At 41.8% G+C, this 18,170-nt stretch overlaps 1 protein-coding gene across 1 annotated transcript in view; it reads left to right on the top strand.

The window, feature by feature from the left end:
- The first annotated feature begins 6,867 nt into the window (after positions 1 to 6,867).
- The window catches only part of asic1b (acid-sensing (proton-gated) ion channel 1b), a 243,795-nt gene continuing 232,492 nt past the window's right edge, over positions 6,868 to 18,170 (top strand). Inside the window, exon 1 of the mRNA XM_050038952.1 lies at positions 6,868 to 8,883. Within this exon, the coding sequence (XP_049894909.1) occupies positions 8,522 to 8,883 (362 nt within the window). The 5' untranslated portion in view covers positions 6,868 to 8,521. The remainder of the gene's footprint in view (positions 8,884 to 18,170) is intronic.

An 18,170-nucleotide genomic window follows, 5' to 3' on the forward strand; every position in this document is an offset into this window, starting at 1 on the left:
GCATTACCCTTACAAAGTTGCAAATGCCTAAGTACAACATCACTTGAAGGAAAGGCATCTCGGTGAATTGCGTCACAAAGAGCTATGGTGCAGTTGAGGCTATTGAGGCTTCCTGTTGATGAATTTCCCTGATGTCGATAAAGACGTCCTTGACTGATAATGATCATTGCCCACTAGATAGTATGCATTTGTCTGGGCTGGAACCTGCAGATAGTCATTATTAGATCTAACGACCATCTGTCTATGAAAACCTTGTCTGTCACCTTCTGATGATGTCATCCTCTGGATCTGTGCCAAGACAACAGTTGCTTGGAAGCCAGATATAGGTGTGGGCTGGAAACAGACTCATATCATCAGGGTCAAGAGCCTCTTGCTCCCTCTGTGTCCTGCTTGCCCAATGATAACTAAAGAGACTTGTCAATGGGACCCCTGAGTGTATTCATATTCCCTGCCAGCTCCCACTGAGTTGGTTGGCACACGACATACCCTTGGCCAAAGTAGAAGCCAATCTGCATGGAGTGAGCTGAAAGGAAAGGAGGACACAAGAGAGTGGGGAGGAGAGAAACGGAGTGGAGAGATTGGATAATCTTCCCATGTGTGTAAACCTACTCTCACCAGTAGTGTAATCCAAATGAAATATTAAAGGAGACTCGACCTCACAAAGTGTTATGGAGACAAACCTCTTGTTGCCCCCGTGCTAACATGAGCCAGTTTTCCATACATATGCTCTGCTATATTCCTGTAAACGGTATGTAATAAACCTAACAATATGCCGATCGGTATTGAAACAGTTTGCATTAGCTAACAGTTAATATACAGTATATCCCAAAGAGCAGGACGGAGCTGATGTAGTTAACCTACAACATAATGTATTTAGTTAATTTCATGCTCTTTGTCTTTGGATGGAAAGAAATGTATGTAGTAGACTAGTAAACCAGGTATGCTAATGTTTGCAGCTTTTGTCAGTCGTAGACTGAATACTATAATAAGGGATTTGGCTACTATGACGTCAATCATTGGTTTGTGGACCGCATATTTGAAGCCTTGAGTTTGGCATTTTGGCCATCGCCATCTTGGTTTTTGGAGCCAGAAGTGACCATATTTAGATGAGATGGTAGAGCTGTTGAGGACCAAGGAGTGGTTCAGAATTACAGAGTGCTGCGACACCCTGCAGACAGCCTGTCACACAAGGAGGCCCCGCCATTAAAATAAACGTGACTTTGGGCCTTAAAGGCACTATGTGTAACAATTTCAGTTCTTTGAGACAAACAAATTTTGCAGTCAAAAGTGTGTCCTAGCACATGTGTATTTACCTCCATCAGCGTATCTAAGTATGTCCGTAAGCTCCAAAATTCTCATTTACATATACATTGCGACTGGTGTCTCATCATGTACGTGCGCCATCTTGAAAATACAGGTACGTACAGGGACATACTTGAGAAATATGGAATCGCCTTTCGTGTTTTCACTTGTCGGTTTCCGGTTTCTGCCTGCAGGTAGAGTGATGAAAAGCATCAGCAAGCAGGCTAGTCACAAGTGCCCGTGCATTTGAAAAAAGGCAACGTGACCGGCGATTTCAAAAAACGAGGGTCAACATTGGGGTAGCCTTTCCCAGGTGGAGAGAGCATTGGGGTAGCCTTTCCCAGGTGGAGAGAGCTGCTGAAGGAGAATCACAGCTAACAGCTGTTAGCTGCTGTTAGTGCTGTTAGCGGCGCTGGTCGCTGACAGCTCTAAGCGACGCTTGCGAGGAGAGGGATGAGGTGTGTGAGGTTAAGCCACTTGTCAGTTGTCAAAAGACAAGACGTGATTGGTTTGTTTCGATTTACACCCGCCCCAACAGTCCTACATTGTAAACACAGCCAACATGGTGAGGAGGGGGATTGTCAACTCGCGTCACGTGTGTCTGTGTAGGAGCCTGAATGAATAAGCATCGGATGACATGGTTTCATCAATGTTATCATAGCTTTTTGGTACACAGCAGCTACCGTTGTTGCAATATGCGTTTGAAACAGTGATGCTCTAGAGTGCGCTATCCCTTTGAATGCAATATCTGATCTCAACACTAGATGGGAGAAATTCCTACACAGTGCCCGTTTAATATAATGTAAACAGGTGAGTTATATTAAAAAATTCACCCCCTGTACAGCTGTCATGAAGACGTAAATAATTAGCTGTAGAGACCAAAACTGTTTTTTTTTTTTGTACCAGGCAGTAAACATGTTTATTTCTGCTGTAACGTCGGGCATCTTAACATGGGGGTCTATGGGGATTGACTCTGTTTTAGAACCAGCATCGAGTGGTCGTCCAATAAATTGGAGTTTTTGCCACTTCTGCATTGGGGGCTTCAGGACACTTGGATCACAGTATGGAGTTATTTTGTGGTTTCAATTATGTGTTTTTGGACGTTTGAATCTGGGGCGCCGTAAGCCTCCATTAGGTGGAGTTGTGTTGCTACCTCCTCTCCCCTTGGATCTCCGCAAGTGATGTGAAGACTAAAACTTCACCTGAGCCTCCCTCGGCATATGGGTGAGTAGATAATGGCTGAATTATTATTTTTGGGTGCACTATCCCTTTAAAGCTGCCTGTAAAGTACTCACTCCCTGGTACGGCTGCCTCTCATACTTCAAGCTAAAATCAGCTCAGTTTTTCAGAGACGTGATGCGCTCTTCAACATGTGGAACAGCTGATATGCACATCACCAGCAGAAAAACAAGTTATTTTATAGGAGCACGGTGACAGGAAACTTCTAATGTCTTTCCTTTTCATATTCTTATGTCCGTGTGGAAGTGTACACATAGGGCTAGCTGTCATTAATGCTTTTTGCTCCCTCTTTTTCTCAGTGCCTCTCAGTGCTTTCCTGCTTATTGAAAACATGCCTCTTACCTCCTCATTCCTCGCAATGAAAGGTATTATCAGTACTTTTTTTCCCCTTAGCTAACAGTAATTGAAAAAAGCCCTGTTCTCCTGTTTTTACAAAAACTACTGATTGAAACCACCTTAATAACTTGGGTAGCTGAAGTCTGCAACTGTATTAAAAACCATGTAATCAGTTTGGTAGGGGTGGCATGCTCTAGTTCTGTGCTTAGAACAACTGTGGCATTAACATTTTAATTAAGTATTGTGCCTTTACACAAACAAATAATGTACCTTGGAAATAAAAGCTAGACTCAGTGCATAACACCTGATCACTGTGATAAAATATACTCTGCAAAGACACTCTTACTGAATCACCGAGATAACTGCTAGATTGTGCAATACCTTTTACTTGATAATCTCTTAGTGTAAGTAATTCTCCCCTCTGAGAACAGAACAAGTGCTGCCAATAAATCTGACTTTTCTTTTTCGACTTCTGAGCTTTCAAAATGTCTTTTGTAAAATAAAGAGCCACTTTCATGGTGCCAATGGATGGAAATGTATTCATAAGCAGGCCTGGACAGCAAGAAAGCCTGGCTGATCCAAAGAGCTGCCTGCAAAGAAAGCTGCACTGAAAAACGGCTTTGTCTGAGAGGCCTATTCATCCAGGTACCTCTGAGGAGCATTACACTATCATATTCTTCAGAATAATGTAAATGGATAGAAGTAACCTCTCAGCGAGTCACTCCAGCATCATTGTGGCATGAACAATTAGCCATGTCAAAAGCTAAATTTGGGTAACCGTACATCCCGTCACCTGCTATCAGAATGTACCTCGGTAATTTAATATCTACTGTAATTTCAAACCCATGTGTGTCACGGTTGCACAACGTCTACCCAGAATTCACATCACCTCACTGGAACGGAGCATGGCTCATCTTCCCAGCACTGCTGATCAATATAAGATGCCGGCTTTATAGATGACTGCCACATTGTCACAGTCAATACTATGGCAAATGGCAATTATGGACGCATTATGAACAATTTCATGGGTGAGCTCCCCTCGCCTCTTGGCAATACGGTTTCTATGACAGATTTGGCACTGGCAGTCTTGCGACACATCTGCCTTATTGCCTGTGTTTGGCTCACTCACTCACTCTGACATATTTGGATGTTCCATTCAGTCAACTACAGAGAATTGGTCAGGAGAGAAAATAGATTTGTTCAGGGATTTGTGTGAGCCTGTGTACAACTGTGTGCATGCGTGCAACCATGTATAACCGTGTGTGAAGGTGTATGTGTGGTATGTGCATGCGTGTATACAGCATGTATGCAGGTAATACTGTATATTTGTGTAAATCTATGTGTGCAAAGCTAGATATATGTGCATGTATAAGTGTTTGTGAGGATTTGTTTAAGCAAGAAATTTACATCTGGACTGACAACATACAGTGTGTGTTTCTGCATAACAGTAGATATGTATTTGTGTACAGATATGTAAGTATGTGTGTGAGTATGCGCAGGTGTGCATCATTAGCACTGCTGAATGATTTTGAAGTGGTTAATTATCCTGAAGCACATTACTTCGTCCTGAACTTTTAAAATTCTCTTGTTTACTGTTACATAACTTTTTATTATTATTATTATTTTTTTTAAATTAACATATATGTAATGTTTTGCTACATATCTATGGCAAATGTAATGTGTCGCTCATCTTTTTCTTATAGGTTGTTTTTGCCTTTTAGTTAGACGTCATGTGAGCACTAAGTTCCTCCAGTGAGCGGACCTCTAAGTGCTAAAGTGCCCTTTTTGGGAAACCTTTATTAAACTACAGTATGTCTGTGCCTTAAAGGGAGTCATCCACCTCAAGCTAGGCAAGTGCCCCCTTCTGTTCAGTCAGCTCAAGACCTGCACAGTATGCTGTTAGGACAGAATTTAACTATAACACTGCTGCAACTCTTCCTTTTTTCATTTCTGCCCCTAAGAACCAGCCACTACACTGACTCTGTGTTCACTGTTTTGAATTTAGCCCAAGCTAGTGCAGTGTGTGGATAAGCAACTACATGAATCTAAACTTTCCAAGCTTTTCCATTTAAAAATTACACATGAACACAGTCAAAAGCCATGTGACAGACTTCATCACCACTAGCGCTGTGTACAAAAAAATGCCAGTGTGCTAAGTCATGTGTAATTGCAGTAAACTGAATATATAAAAAACAAATGGAAATCTTATCCTAACCATTGGCACCATAAACAGCACACTTTGGATGTTTCTCAGTATAAAAAAAATCATAAAAATTGCTATTCTCCTGTAGGGAATTCACACAAGTAAATGAAAGCAATTTGACAAAATCTGAAAAATGCAAATGCATTTGTCAACATCATCCAACAATTAACTGACAAATTCAGGACACATTATAAATCAGTGTTGCACAGATGCTGTTTGGAGTGTTTGAGATGGGCTGCTCGCCCACCACATGCTCATATGTGCTCATGTTTTTTCTCTGATAATGTAGGATCCAGATGTTCAAGTGGTTTTTGCCGGAAGCCGAGTTATCTGCCGAGGTCTCCTCCTCTTCAAAACAAACAGACCTGGTGATTTAAATAGTAAAAACACTGAATAAAACAGTTTCCTGTCACAAATCAGTGTTTTTTGACGCTGCTCATCACAGATGGGCTTCTAACTGAGGGGGCTGACATGAAAATGCGAATGGCCCTATCTGAAGCCAGTGATTGGTTTGTCCATTCTGGGCTACTGTAGAAACGTGGTGGGGAACATGGCGATCTCCATGAACGAGGACCTGCTCCCTATTCAGATGTAAACGACTCATTCTAAGGTCCTTTGCTGCATGTCATCCCCCTGCCTTTTCTTTCTCGTCTCTCTCTTTATCAGATAAAGCAGAAATGCCAAAAACATCATAAAAAATGGTTTGTAATATGCAAAATGTTAATCTTATTTTAGCCTGTGTTTTTTGAAATGTTTGTTTCCTGTGTGCTTTGCACTTCAGAGCCGCCTTACATTAGCTAATTACAACTGTAACCTTACTTTACATTACAGTGGTCGGCATTTTAACAGCCCTGACAGAAATCAGGTAATCTAAGGGTGCTTTCAGACCTAGAGTTGTTTTGCTTTGGTCTGAATCAGGGACTAATTTTGTTACAAACTTACATAATTGCCTAGAGTTGGTTCGTGTTCTCACGGCAGCATTTACAAGCGGACCAGATCAAATGCCTGTGCGAGAAAGCTGCTCTTGATTGGTCAGAATTTCCATGTGGGAAAAATCCAGGAAGTAAACAAAACGTTGAAGAAGAGTACACTTGCAAGATAAATGTGACACTTTCTAATGTCACAATGGAGGGACAACTACGCAGGTTGATTTTAGCGCTGCTCATCGTGGACTATATTGCTGTCATTGTTCATTTTAGTCAAACCATACAGTTTGAAAACGAGGCGCGGCTCCAACTAGAAAACAATGTTTTGATGCATTGGATGTGCTGAATGTGCATATTAAGGCAGTACAGGAGGAGGTGCACATTAATAATCCTCCAGGACTGTAACATGCTCATGTTTAACCCAAACAATGTGTCATGTGACTGCAGTTGGTTCGGATCGAGGTCAGAACACGCTTCACCACAAATGAACCACACTAGAGTTCGTTTGTAACCGGACCGAGACCACCTCTTCAAGAGGGTCTGGGGCTCTGGTGCGCACCCGAGTGCGATTGCTGTGTTCACACCTGCCCAAACAAACTGCACTTAGGGGGCAAACAAACTTGAATTCGACTGAACCAAACCAAACAGGGCAGGTTTGACAGCACGATAACTCACTTAACCTCTCCTGCAAATGATGAGGAAAAGCTTTGTCACCATTTATAAAATAAAAATAGGAGAAAGTAAAATTTGATGCAAAACTAGTTTAGATTTTTTTTTTTTTTTTTTTTTTAAATCATATTATATAATTTTATTAGATGATAATTTAGCTCAGTGGGCCACAAGAGAACTACAGATGGTAGTGACAGCTAAAAGAACTCTTTATTTTGGGGTTAATATCCTTTAAGTAAAAATGTAGGTTGATTACAATGGCTTGATTCAGGTCAAAGCTTAAAATTAAAAACCAACTTAGGCTACCAATATTAGTGTAAGTCTCTTTTTGAGCAATGTTGTTGTGCGTTTGACCCTTAAGGGCCACCATACATTAGCTGCATTCTGACATTTACCAAACTTTCCATTACACCTTAACGGTTAGAATTCGGTCGTACTCACTTAGCTAATGCTATTAGCCGAGCTAATTTAACTTGAAAAAACAGCTAATTTAACTCACTTTAAATGATGTGTTAATGACAAGGAACGTTTTGTCGCCAAATTTATAGTTTATTTATTTGTTAAATGAAAAAAGCAACTTTTACCTGTCGAAAGTCAGACTTGATGCTAACTGTTAGCTAGTTTTTAACCATTTAAGCTAACGTCAGTTCAGTTTGGAGGACTGCCAGTGGAACGCAATGAGGAAACGAGCGGTTGTGAAGGTAATGACTAATATTTGAGTCATACTGTATCGTCATAGCTGAATTTGTAGACTCAGTACAGGCTTCTGGGTTAAACACATACATTGCTAAAGTGACACCGACGTTGGACTTCGTCACCCGGTGTAAAACACATGCCGTCCTATCCTTGCTCTCTTCTCTTTGGGGCGAATTTAATTGATCCCGGCAAACCGTGACCACCCCTGAGGTGGCTTCCCCCTGAATCCACAACGCTGAGCATTTCAGCCTCTTTTTACACCTGGTACACTTATTTTTCCAGAACACTTATTCGAGAATAAACCAGCGGGGATCCAAACGACACCGGAGTAATTATCCCTGCATTGTTGTGGAGGAAGCTCGGAGGAGGGGATGGATGCAAGCAAGCGAGCAGAGGCGCACCGAGGCAGCTTTCTGACAGACCCAGCTCCCCTGTGATGCAGCTGTTTATGCTGGCTGTGAAAAAACCCCGGACGCCCCGACGACTGCTCTTAAGACGTTAACGGGCGAGAAATCAGCCTGCTATTTGTTATTCTGCACGTGTTGGGATTGCATATGAAGAGCGGAGAAAGCCATGTAGCCAGTGTACTCTCTGCCACAGAGAATGCACCGCCGCTTTGATTTTCTCTTTCAGATTTCCCTTTTTTCCTCGCCGTGGTGATTTGTCCGATTGTTTTCTTCCTCCTCGACCGTGCTCTGTGTTTTTTTGCAGACCTGCCCAGTGCTTTTGCTTTTTGTTTTGAGCGTGGAAGCCAAATATCAACTCGGTGATATTACAAGAGTGTGCGAGGAGAGGACAGCGTTGGCATCTATCCATGCGCGCTCCACACCGGGCTATTTATTATGGAAGTGTGACCCCAGCCGAGGTACTACACACGCTTTCCCCCATACTTTCTCCAAGTGTTTTCCATTAAGGACCGGGTATTTTGAGGATATCTTGGATAAAATGCTCTGAATGTCGGGGTATTTTGCCGGCTCTCAGTGACGCAACATCTCACACAGACTGCATGAGAAATACATGCGTAGAAGGGCGTGAACTTGCAGACACTAACCTCCTTGCCATTAATAAAGCATCTGCCTGTCTATAAAGCCACTTTCCTCCGTTTGCAATCCCATAGCCTTCATTCATCTAAACTCATCCCGGGGACATAATGGATCTCAAAGCGGACTCGGAGGACATGGACTACAAGCGGCCGGCTCCCATTGAAGTTTTCGCCAGCAGGTCCACGCTGCATGGCATATCGCACATGTTCACTTATGAGCGGATGTGTATCAAGCGCACCCTGTGGATTTTGTTCTTCCTGAGCTCCTTGGGTGTGCTGGTGATGGTGTGCGTGGACCGGGTGCAGTTCTACTTCCAGTACCCTCATGTCACCAAGCTGGACGAGGTGGCGGCTCCGCAGATTGTGTTCCCCTCTGTCACCTTCTGCAACCTCAACTCCTTCCGCTTCAGCCGGGTGACGCGCAACGACCTGTACCACGCTGGGGAGCTGCTTGCCTTGCTCAACGGCAGGTGTGTGTGTGTCTGATTCCCATATACTTTACCTGCTCCTTAAGGGCTGTGTAGCCTACAGAAGCTCTACCTGTTGGTATGCATTATGTCACAGGAAAGCCTGGCAATGATGAAGTGCTCTCTTAGTAGAGATTTCCTGATCTTTTCAACCCACCTCACCAATAACAGTCAATTTCTCCTATCATATAGGCTGAAACAAACCAGTATGCACAACACAGACTTCCAAACAGGCGCACAGGCTGCTTGGATGATAAGATTTTGCTTCTGGGAAACCTATCTGTGATGATTTAGTGTTTGTTGATTTAGGATTTGATTGTGTCCACTGCACAATATGAGATAACAGTCACAAGATTGAAGCATTTGGCTGAAACAGTACATTTTTAAATTGGGTACATTCTGCAGTTATCTAGAAACTGGACTATTCTTTATTCTAACAAAATGAATTGAGAACCATTAAATCACTAAATCCCCGGATCCACTGACTAAATACAGAAACTCTTTCTTAAGATATTCTGTAAATGGAAATATGCTGATGCTCTACTTGTTAGGCCCAGCAGCTTAAATCTACAAGGTACAAGAGGAACTTATAAGAAATTTCCTTTAGGTTTTCAGTAGGTGTGGGTGATATGGCCAAAATCTTCTGTTGGGATATATGCCATTTTAAATCATGGTAAAGGTATATATTATGCTACAGTAATTGTTCTGTATATTCAGTTAAGAATAGCTTAAAATGACCATACTGTACTTCATCACGTTTGATTATTTGCATCTTTTATTTGGGACTGCCATAAAAATGAAAAAGCAGCTGCCTCACATGAGAAAACACTTGGGTTAAAAATGAAAGACTCTAAAATTCTCTCAAATGGAAGCTTTAAGGTTCCTTTCAAGTGTTACAGGTTTCTGTATTTCCAACTTCACTCTCCTCCACGTCTGCACATCAGCTTGATTTGGGAGATGGCACATGAATTGTAAGATGACACAAGAATCCAGTCCTGATTTGCCACTTAGCCAGCCCTGAGCTGCTCTCACAGTAGAAACACTATTGCCAAATCTGTAACAGTGGACTCATTTATACCGTCGCACCGCATACACCGTCACATCGTCCAACCCTAGTTTCAGTAGCCTTGTGGGATTGTTACTTTAGTTTTTCTCTGATGTCTGAATTGTCTCAGATGAGAGCTTACATGTCACATGGAAGTGCAAAGCAGTGTTTTAACACCTGTCTCGCTGGTTGTCACTGTCAGGCCACCAGGAGATGTTCAAACAACATGGACAAGGCATGCAAAACCTTTTAAGGCTCCCAGTGAATATGAACTTGGACTGACCTTAGCCTGAGGTAATTGAGAATAAAAAAAGGGTACGGATGAAAGGTGTTTTGTAAAAAGCGGGGGAAAGGCTCAGCAGTGGAGTTGGTTATTTAATAATGTAGTGACATTACAGATCATGTCAGCTGAAACCCACACTGCCCATAAGCTGCTGTATTTATGAAACCTTATGCAGCAACATGAAATATACCCCTAACATCAATCTGGCAAAATATGTTGATACAGTATTTGATTAAAAAAGCAGAGAGAAGGAACACATTTGATCACAGCTCATGTGAATCCCTTAGGTAGCAGATAATGGATGATCTGTTTCTAAGTGGTTAATATAAAAGGATGAAGTAGGGAATGCCGCCGGTGCAATTCCTTGCCTCATCATTTTACAGTTCATGTGATACGAACATCTCAATACTGGATAAGTAGACAAGTAGATTTTTAAATCCCCTGCTGACAAAGTGTGGAGAGACGTGTGTGTGCGTGTGTGATTCACAACTGCCTTCCCCTCCCTTTACACTTGTTGCTTTCTGCTCTGCTTTGATCATTTAGTCTTTTGGCAGCCATGACAAGCTCACCGTTGACTGTCGAAACTTTTGACTTCAGATTTCTTCACTTTTACTTTTCTGTGCCACCCATCTTATTCCAATCACGTTTTACCAGTACAATACAGATAACCGTCCTTGACTCTGTATTCACAGCTGTAGCTGTTACATTCACACAAGCACAGACACGGGTCGCTGCAGAAGTAAAAGGCCTACTACATACAAACACGTCTAAATACCATCTTGAACACATTAGTCAGTGTATTTTTAGCGTATTGATCCACACAGCTCTGCAGCCAAAGGCACAGTTGGAGAGCACCTCTGTGGTGTACATGCTAGAATGACATAAATCCAATTCCCTGTTTTCATTCTGAATATCGTTGCTCTGTGACCTCTATGTATGCATCCATATTACAGGTGATAACCTCTAAGGAAAGTAATAGATTCCATCGCTCGGGGCTGCAGCTCTAGTGCTTTGTATGATATAGATTTCAACCAGCGTGCTTACATCCTACGCCGATTTGTTTCACCATGTTTGTACTGTCAGCTGTAATGGCAGACCATTAAAATATCAACATAGGCTTCCAACTCTTTGATTTAGTAGTGCGGGTTCAGCTAGATTTCCTGTAAGAAGGGAGATGCACCCAAAGAAATAAGGGCAAAAACACTGAATGAACAAGAGAGAGGAAACAGACAAATTAAAGCAGTGGCTCTTGCTCCAAGTGACTTTGGAATGAGCTGACTTTAGATGGAGAGGGAGGACTGCAAGCAGAGGCAATTAACTTGTGTCTCGTAAGCTGTGTGATGAACAAGTCTTTATCCTTGTGTAATTAGTGCTGTTTGTTAAGCTACAGAGTTGTGCTGCTGATTAACATTCTCACATCTCTCACTGTTTCTTGCCCCCACTGTTCTGTTTGGGCGTTGGGGAGACGTCCCCCTACTTTTCGCCCATTCAGACCTTGGTACTTAGACAATGCATGCTTCTCTCTGACAGTCTCACAGAGGTATAAAAAGTACTTCGTGATGGAGACGTTGGAGGAGAAAACAAAGGAATAGGGAACAACTTGAATCTAACTTGTCAATAAAAAGTTCCTCGAGTTTCCTGTAGACACTGCTTTTAAATTAAACATTGATTGGGTGGAAAACATGTCAGTGGTAAGCTTCTTGATATCAGGTGACAGCACGCTGCGGGTTTTGTTAGAAAATTGCAGAAGAAAAACAAAGTGTCATGCGGCTGTGAGTCTGTGTCCATCTCTGTCTCAGGAGGAAGCAAGAGGCAATATCCACCCTTGCAGCGATGCCAGACAGTTAGACGCTATGAAGTTTATAGCTGAGCTACTAGTAACTTACTTCACCTTAACTCACTCCACTCCAGCAAGTTCTGCACCACAAAAAAATAAATCACTTTCTCATTGTGTTCCTGCAGGTTAAAGTCACACTCGGCAGTGCAGAACATTACGAGTAAATTGCTCAATTTTATTTTTATTATGTCGCAAGGGCAATTAAATGATAATTAACAAAAGAAAGGTCATTTTGGAAAAAGGTGTTGGTTATGAGGCGTATGCTGCCAAAATGTGTTGGATCAGCTCATGAAAGTCAGAGAAGCGAGTCTTCTGCTTACACAGTTCTCAAGCTTAAACATGTTTCCTGAGCTTGCAAACATGCTTTAAATTCACATAAGCGGCGTGTAAAGTGCCACAAAATATAACGCTCGATAACTTTGACCGAGTTATGTGGCTCAGCAAGATCACAGGCCCTAATCGGGATTTTACCGGTCTAAAAAGTGCCTGGGAGAGGACATAGGGAGGCGAGATCATCATGCTGAAAATACGAAACCAAAGAGTTGCTTCTAAAGCTGATTTTTTCAAATGTGGGTTCATTTGCATTTACTCTATATATTGTGATTGTTTATCAGAGAGAAGATTATCACTGGAGAGACATAAGTAGGCAGTTTAGTGTTAGGTCAAGGTTTTAAAAAGAGGCGAGGCGTTAAATGTTATTACTTCATTTTGTGTATTTGATTCGTTTGTGTGATTTCTTTTCAATAAAACAGAGATTTGTTTGGGTTTGCTTCACCTCTGGGCAACCCTACTTTGCATTTCTATGATCTCATCCAAAGTGGCATAATAGCTGTGTCACAGGTGCATAGTCATTAAGATGTGATTATCCAAACTCTGCTACTCATTGCAGTTATTCATTTTCAAGGACACTGCACAAACAATCCGATCCTCTGTAGTGTATAAGTTCAATTAGCACTAATTGGATAATTACCTGAGATAATATCAAGATGTGTTCATTGTTGTGTCACACAGCCTGTGGTATTAACCTCAACGTAACACAATGGGAGCATGAACTGCTTTGGAGGATTTTATTTTATTTTTTATTTTTTATTTTTTTTAACTGATGGTGTGAAGTCTTGAGTGAGTTTTGTTGCCACAGCCACACTTGTCAAAGTTCACTCTAAAAATCAGCAGTTGCTAGTATTTACTCGCTCCTCTGAGGGAGGTGGCAAAGTGATGCGGATGCTCCTTCATTCGTTTTAGTTCCCGCAAGAAAATTAAAGTGCTTGTGGCCCATAATCCAATTTAGTTACCCCCGCCCCTACGCAGTGAGTTTGCTGTGATTGCTTTAGGGAGCAGTGGCAGGGCAATATTAAAAATCTACCCATATTATTGTGATTGTATGCGCTTCAACTAAAGCCTCCTGACTCGGGGATCTGAGCATGGTGTCTTAAGTGCTCTCCTGGCAGCTTTGTGTTGCTTATAAGACAGAGGCTCGGGATACAATTCAATTAAGTTGAGAATATACAACAACAGCCTGTTTCTTCTTATTAGAACAAAGCGTGACAATGTAGTGATGTAGTCCCAGTGTGGGACAACTTAGTCAAGTCAATTTTATTTATATAGCCAAATATCACAAATCGCAAATTTGCCACATGGGGCTTTATAATCTGTACAGCATGCAGCACAACACTGAACTACTCTTGGGCTGTGCTTTGTTTTTCTTCATCCAAGATACCACATTTTCAGTCATTACCTAGCCTGTGTGATTCAACTTGACATATTCAGGTCCCCAGATGAACCATATCCAGACATTGGTTCACCATTCCTCTCAATGGTATTGGTAAATCAGTTGTGCTTATCCACCCTATTCCTAGCCCCCATGACACCTTGCATGAATTGTGGGTGCAACTTCCGGCGCTGAACCGAAACCAGCAATTTCCAATGGTAACAGTTTGCTTACAGTACTCTATTCTTCTTTCCAAGAGCAATTGGGAAATAAAATGTGGAGCACACCACCTGTTATAGCTCAAACAGGATTATGTGATCATACCATCTCAAAGCCATCTCCGACAGCCAAGAATTGTTTTTTTTTTCCTTTTCAACCGAGCACGCTAGCAATTAGCCTGCCTTGCTCCGTCAAAACGTTGTTAACTTTAACATGTCGCGAGCTAGCTTAAGATAAACATCTGCTCCTTCTAATGATGATGTATGATTTCTGATGACTTATTAAGAGATACTAACACATTTGGCAAACATTTAACATAATTCAGTATTAACTGTAGCTCCGTGTTAAAGGAGCTATATGTAGGAAATCTAAAGCAAATAGTCGTAAAATCCTCCTAATATGTTACAGAGACTAAGGATTAATGTTCATAAAACATACTGATCTCACCGACAGCAATAGTACAGCCAGAATATTTGCATCAAAAATTTTTTTTTGCAGTCTGCAAATCATATTTATGTTTTGAATTTGTGTTTTGGCCTGTTGCGCCACCCACCGCCATCTACCAGTCACACAGTCAGTAGAGTCTCAGCATCAGTTACAGTTACGACTGAGCTACAGCAGCACGGCAGCAGCATTAGCACTGTCCCAGTACATAGCATTAGCAGCCGGCTCCTCCTCAGCTGTATCCCGGCAGCAGCGTTAGCAGCAGAGAAGCCGGACTTGCTCGAACGGTCCGCTGGAAAACCGAAGATCAAGGACGCGGTGACACAGCTCTGCCACGGCAGCTGTCCGTGGGCAAACAAATCAGTCTCCAGCGTGCTGCTGTCTAGCAACCTCGAATCTGTAGGGGAGGGGGGGCGGACACGACTCGCCGCAGTATTTTGAATTTGAGTGCAGTAACCGCTTTAGCCACATTCTTACATACAGCGCCTTTAAGTGAATAAATGTGATGTTTCCCAGCTAATCCTCCACTCGTCTGCGTTAAGTACGCAGTTAACACGCTTTCTTAACTTCTGATTTATTAAAAACTGTTCTGAGTAAAACATGATGTTGAATTTAGCAGCAACTTTTGTTATAGTTATATAAAGTAGTAGTAAAAGAAACTACTTTTGGCATTCATTATGCACATTTATATGACATAAAGGAAGTATGGTAAATCAGTAACACATTCTCAGCCCTAATGACTAAATACTTATTTCAAGGTATGTTGCTGAGTTTATTTTATAACGAGCAATTTTCTAATGTAGGTTGAGAATGAAGTCAGACGGGGAAAGATGGATATCATGTACTAATGTTGAGTGATGGACCTTTCAGTCTAGGTGTCAGTCTCTTCTGCAGATTTGGAATTAATACTTTTTCGCTGTGTCTGGTGAAACTCTTGTGATTTTATTTCTCATTATCAATGGTACATTTGGCAACAGGAACAATCCCGTTTTTTTTCTGGTTACATGTTCGACACACAGTTGCTGAAGACAAAAATTATCTTAGACTGGTTGTTAGTGTGACAGTGCAACAGGTACCAGAGCTCCGCAACGTCATTTTAGCATTTTTTTATGCTAATTTTACATTGGTTAAATATTTGTTAAAAAATAAATCAATATTTGCTAAACTGAAGGCAAATTTCGTTCGAAAAGAACCAGGGTTGGCTACCAAGAGTAGCCACTGGGACTAACCACAGACAGTCTTTGGGACTAACTCGCTTACTGCTACTTCCGCTATCTCACTGGAAGTTGCGCACATAATCATTTAAACAATAGTGCCCTCAGGAATAAGGTGGATAGACACAGCATGCAGGATTTAGTGGCATCTAATGGTGAGGGTTCAAAACATGCCAAGTGTGTAGGAGAACCACATTTGTCAACATGAAAACACAAATGGCCCTGCCTTGAGCCAATATATGAGTTGTCTGTTCTCAGCTGATGTAGCACAACATTGCAGACTGTGTGGAAGATGTACGTAGATATAAACATAATGAAAACATAGTTATGAATACTGTATACCATTTCTACCCATAGATGCCCCTACATCCTACACAGTAGACCTTTAACTGACTGCAATTACGAGTGCATCTTTTGATGTATCTAGCCGATTTACAATGAAGTTGGTGAAGGTTTAGTGCCTTGGAAACAGAGTACATCACAATCTGTAAAGTAACTTTAACTGTAAAATATAACAAAGCTGGGATTAATTACTTTTCTACACTGACTTAACTCTACAACAACATGGACATGCTGCTTCTCTATAACACATAGTATAGTTTATTTGCTGCATAATGTCATCATTTGAAGCATTTTAAAATACTTAAATGGATAGTGCACCAAAAAATGAAAATTCAGCCATTATCTACTCACCCAAATGCCGACGGAGGCCCTGGTGAAGTTTTAGAGTCCTCACATCCCTTGTGGAGATCGACGGGGGGAGCAGCCAGCACGCCTAATGACTGACGGCGCCCCAGACTAATGCCCAAGAACAGAAAATTGAAGCCACATAATATCTCCAACATGCTCATTCGTAGTGATCCAAGTGTCCTGAAGCCGCGACATAAAAAGTTGTTTCGAAAAACGTCATATGAACTCTGTTTTTAGCCTCACTGTAGCCTGTAGCTCTGACTGCTTCTCTGTGCTCCGTGCTCACGTGTGTGCGCTTGCGCGAGACCAGCGAAAGCATGAGCTTTGCTTACCTATGCTTACATCTTGTGACACGTGCACCGCAGGGGGAGACAACAGTAACCACAGTAGCTAAAAGATCATTTGCACTACGGTCTTTTAGCAAAGGACAGCCCAACATGTCTGAAGACTTTGAAATTGAGGAGGAACAGCATTTCTTTGTTGAGCCGTATTTGTTTGAGCCCGAGTATACGGACGGAACTCAGGCTACTGGACGAAGCAGCCGCCGCAGCTCATGAGCCTAACCCTCAGCCAGCCGCAGAATACCGGAGTCGAGCACTGGAAACCTGGTGGTGTAGTTGTTTCAAATGCAAAGCAATGCCAACGGATGAGGAAAGTCTTTGCTGCTCAGACTGGGAATTGGTGATGCCTGCACTTGAGAATCTGGACATCAGTACTGACGAGACTGCTGCTCTTCAGAGACCGTGCATCACCGATCACCCTGAGCGCGCACACGTGAACATGGAGCACAGAGAAGCAGTCAGAGCTACAGGCTACAGTGAGGCTAAAAACAGAGTTCAAATGACGTTTTTCAAAACAACTTTTTTTGTCGGGGCTTCAGGACACTTGGATCACTACGGATGAGCATGTTGGAGATATTTTGTGGTTTCAATTTTGTGTTCTTGGACGTTAGCCTGGGGCGCCGTCAGCCATTAGGTGTGCAGGCTGCTCCACCCGCCAATCTCCGCAAGGGATGTGAGGACTCTAAAACTTCACCAGGGCCTCCTTCGGCATATGGGTGAGTAGATAATGGCTGAATTTTCATTTTTGGGTGCACTATCCCTTTAATGCATTGTGTATTCCCGAAGGATATGGGGAGGACATTTTATGATAAAGGTTAGTCTGTTTTCATGTTTTAATAAAAGATTTAATTGAACTCTGTTCAGAGCTGCTGTCACTCCACCGAGAACCCACTCATCTCTCTTGGTAATGAACCTTTTCAAAAACAATTTAATTAATACAGTGAAGCCAGTCAGGTCACACATTTACAGTGCATAATCTGTTCACACATTCACACACAACTGCAGTTCAGTATTAACCCCACGTAACCCTTATTTGCCTTGATACAGTTTTAACAATAGTTGGATATATTGGGGACAGCCACGAATAGATAGCCTTTCTTGAGTTCATTATCTATTTAATTTAAGGTAATTTAAAAGAAGATAGCTGTCACACTTAATGGAGGTCTAAAATACCACACTTTCATAAACATAATCAGGGAGAATGGAAATAAAAACAGCTTTGAATTTGTGGAGAAAGTTAGAGGCAGACATGTTAAACAGTGCATGGCAATCTGATATTTTACCCAATCATAGTATTTAATAGGTGTGATAGTGACTGTTTAATATTTGTATTGAAAATAGTCCCTTTGTTAAACAAACTGCTTAAAGAGTCTGAAATGAAAGATATTTTGACCCAAGTTTTGTTCATCAGCTCATTATTAAATCACTCAGCTTTGTCGTTTATTGAATTATTAATTAAATTATTAATTAAGTTATGAGGTTTTTGAGCCCTCAACGTTGTCTGTCAGA

The sequence above is a fragment of the Epinephelus moara genome, chromosome 24 (assembly GCF_006386435.1).
Source record: "Epinephelus moara isolate mb chromosome 24, YSFRI_EMoa_1.0, whole genome shotgun sequence".
Taxonomy (NCBI): Eukaryota; Metazoa; Chordata; class Actinopteri; order Perciformes; family Serranidae; genus Epinephelus; species Epinephelus moara.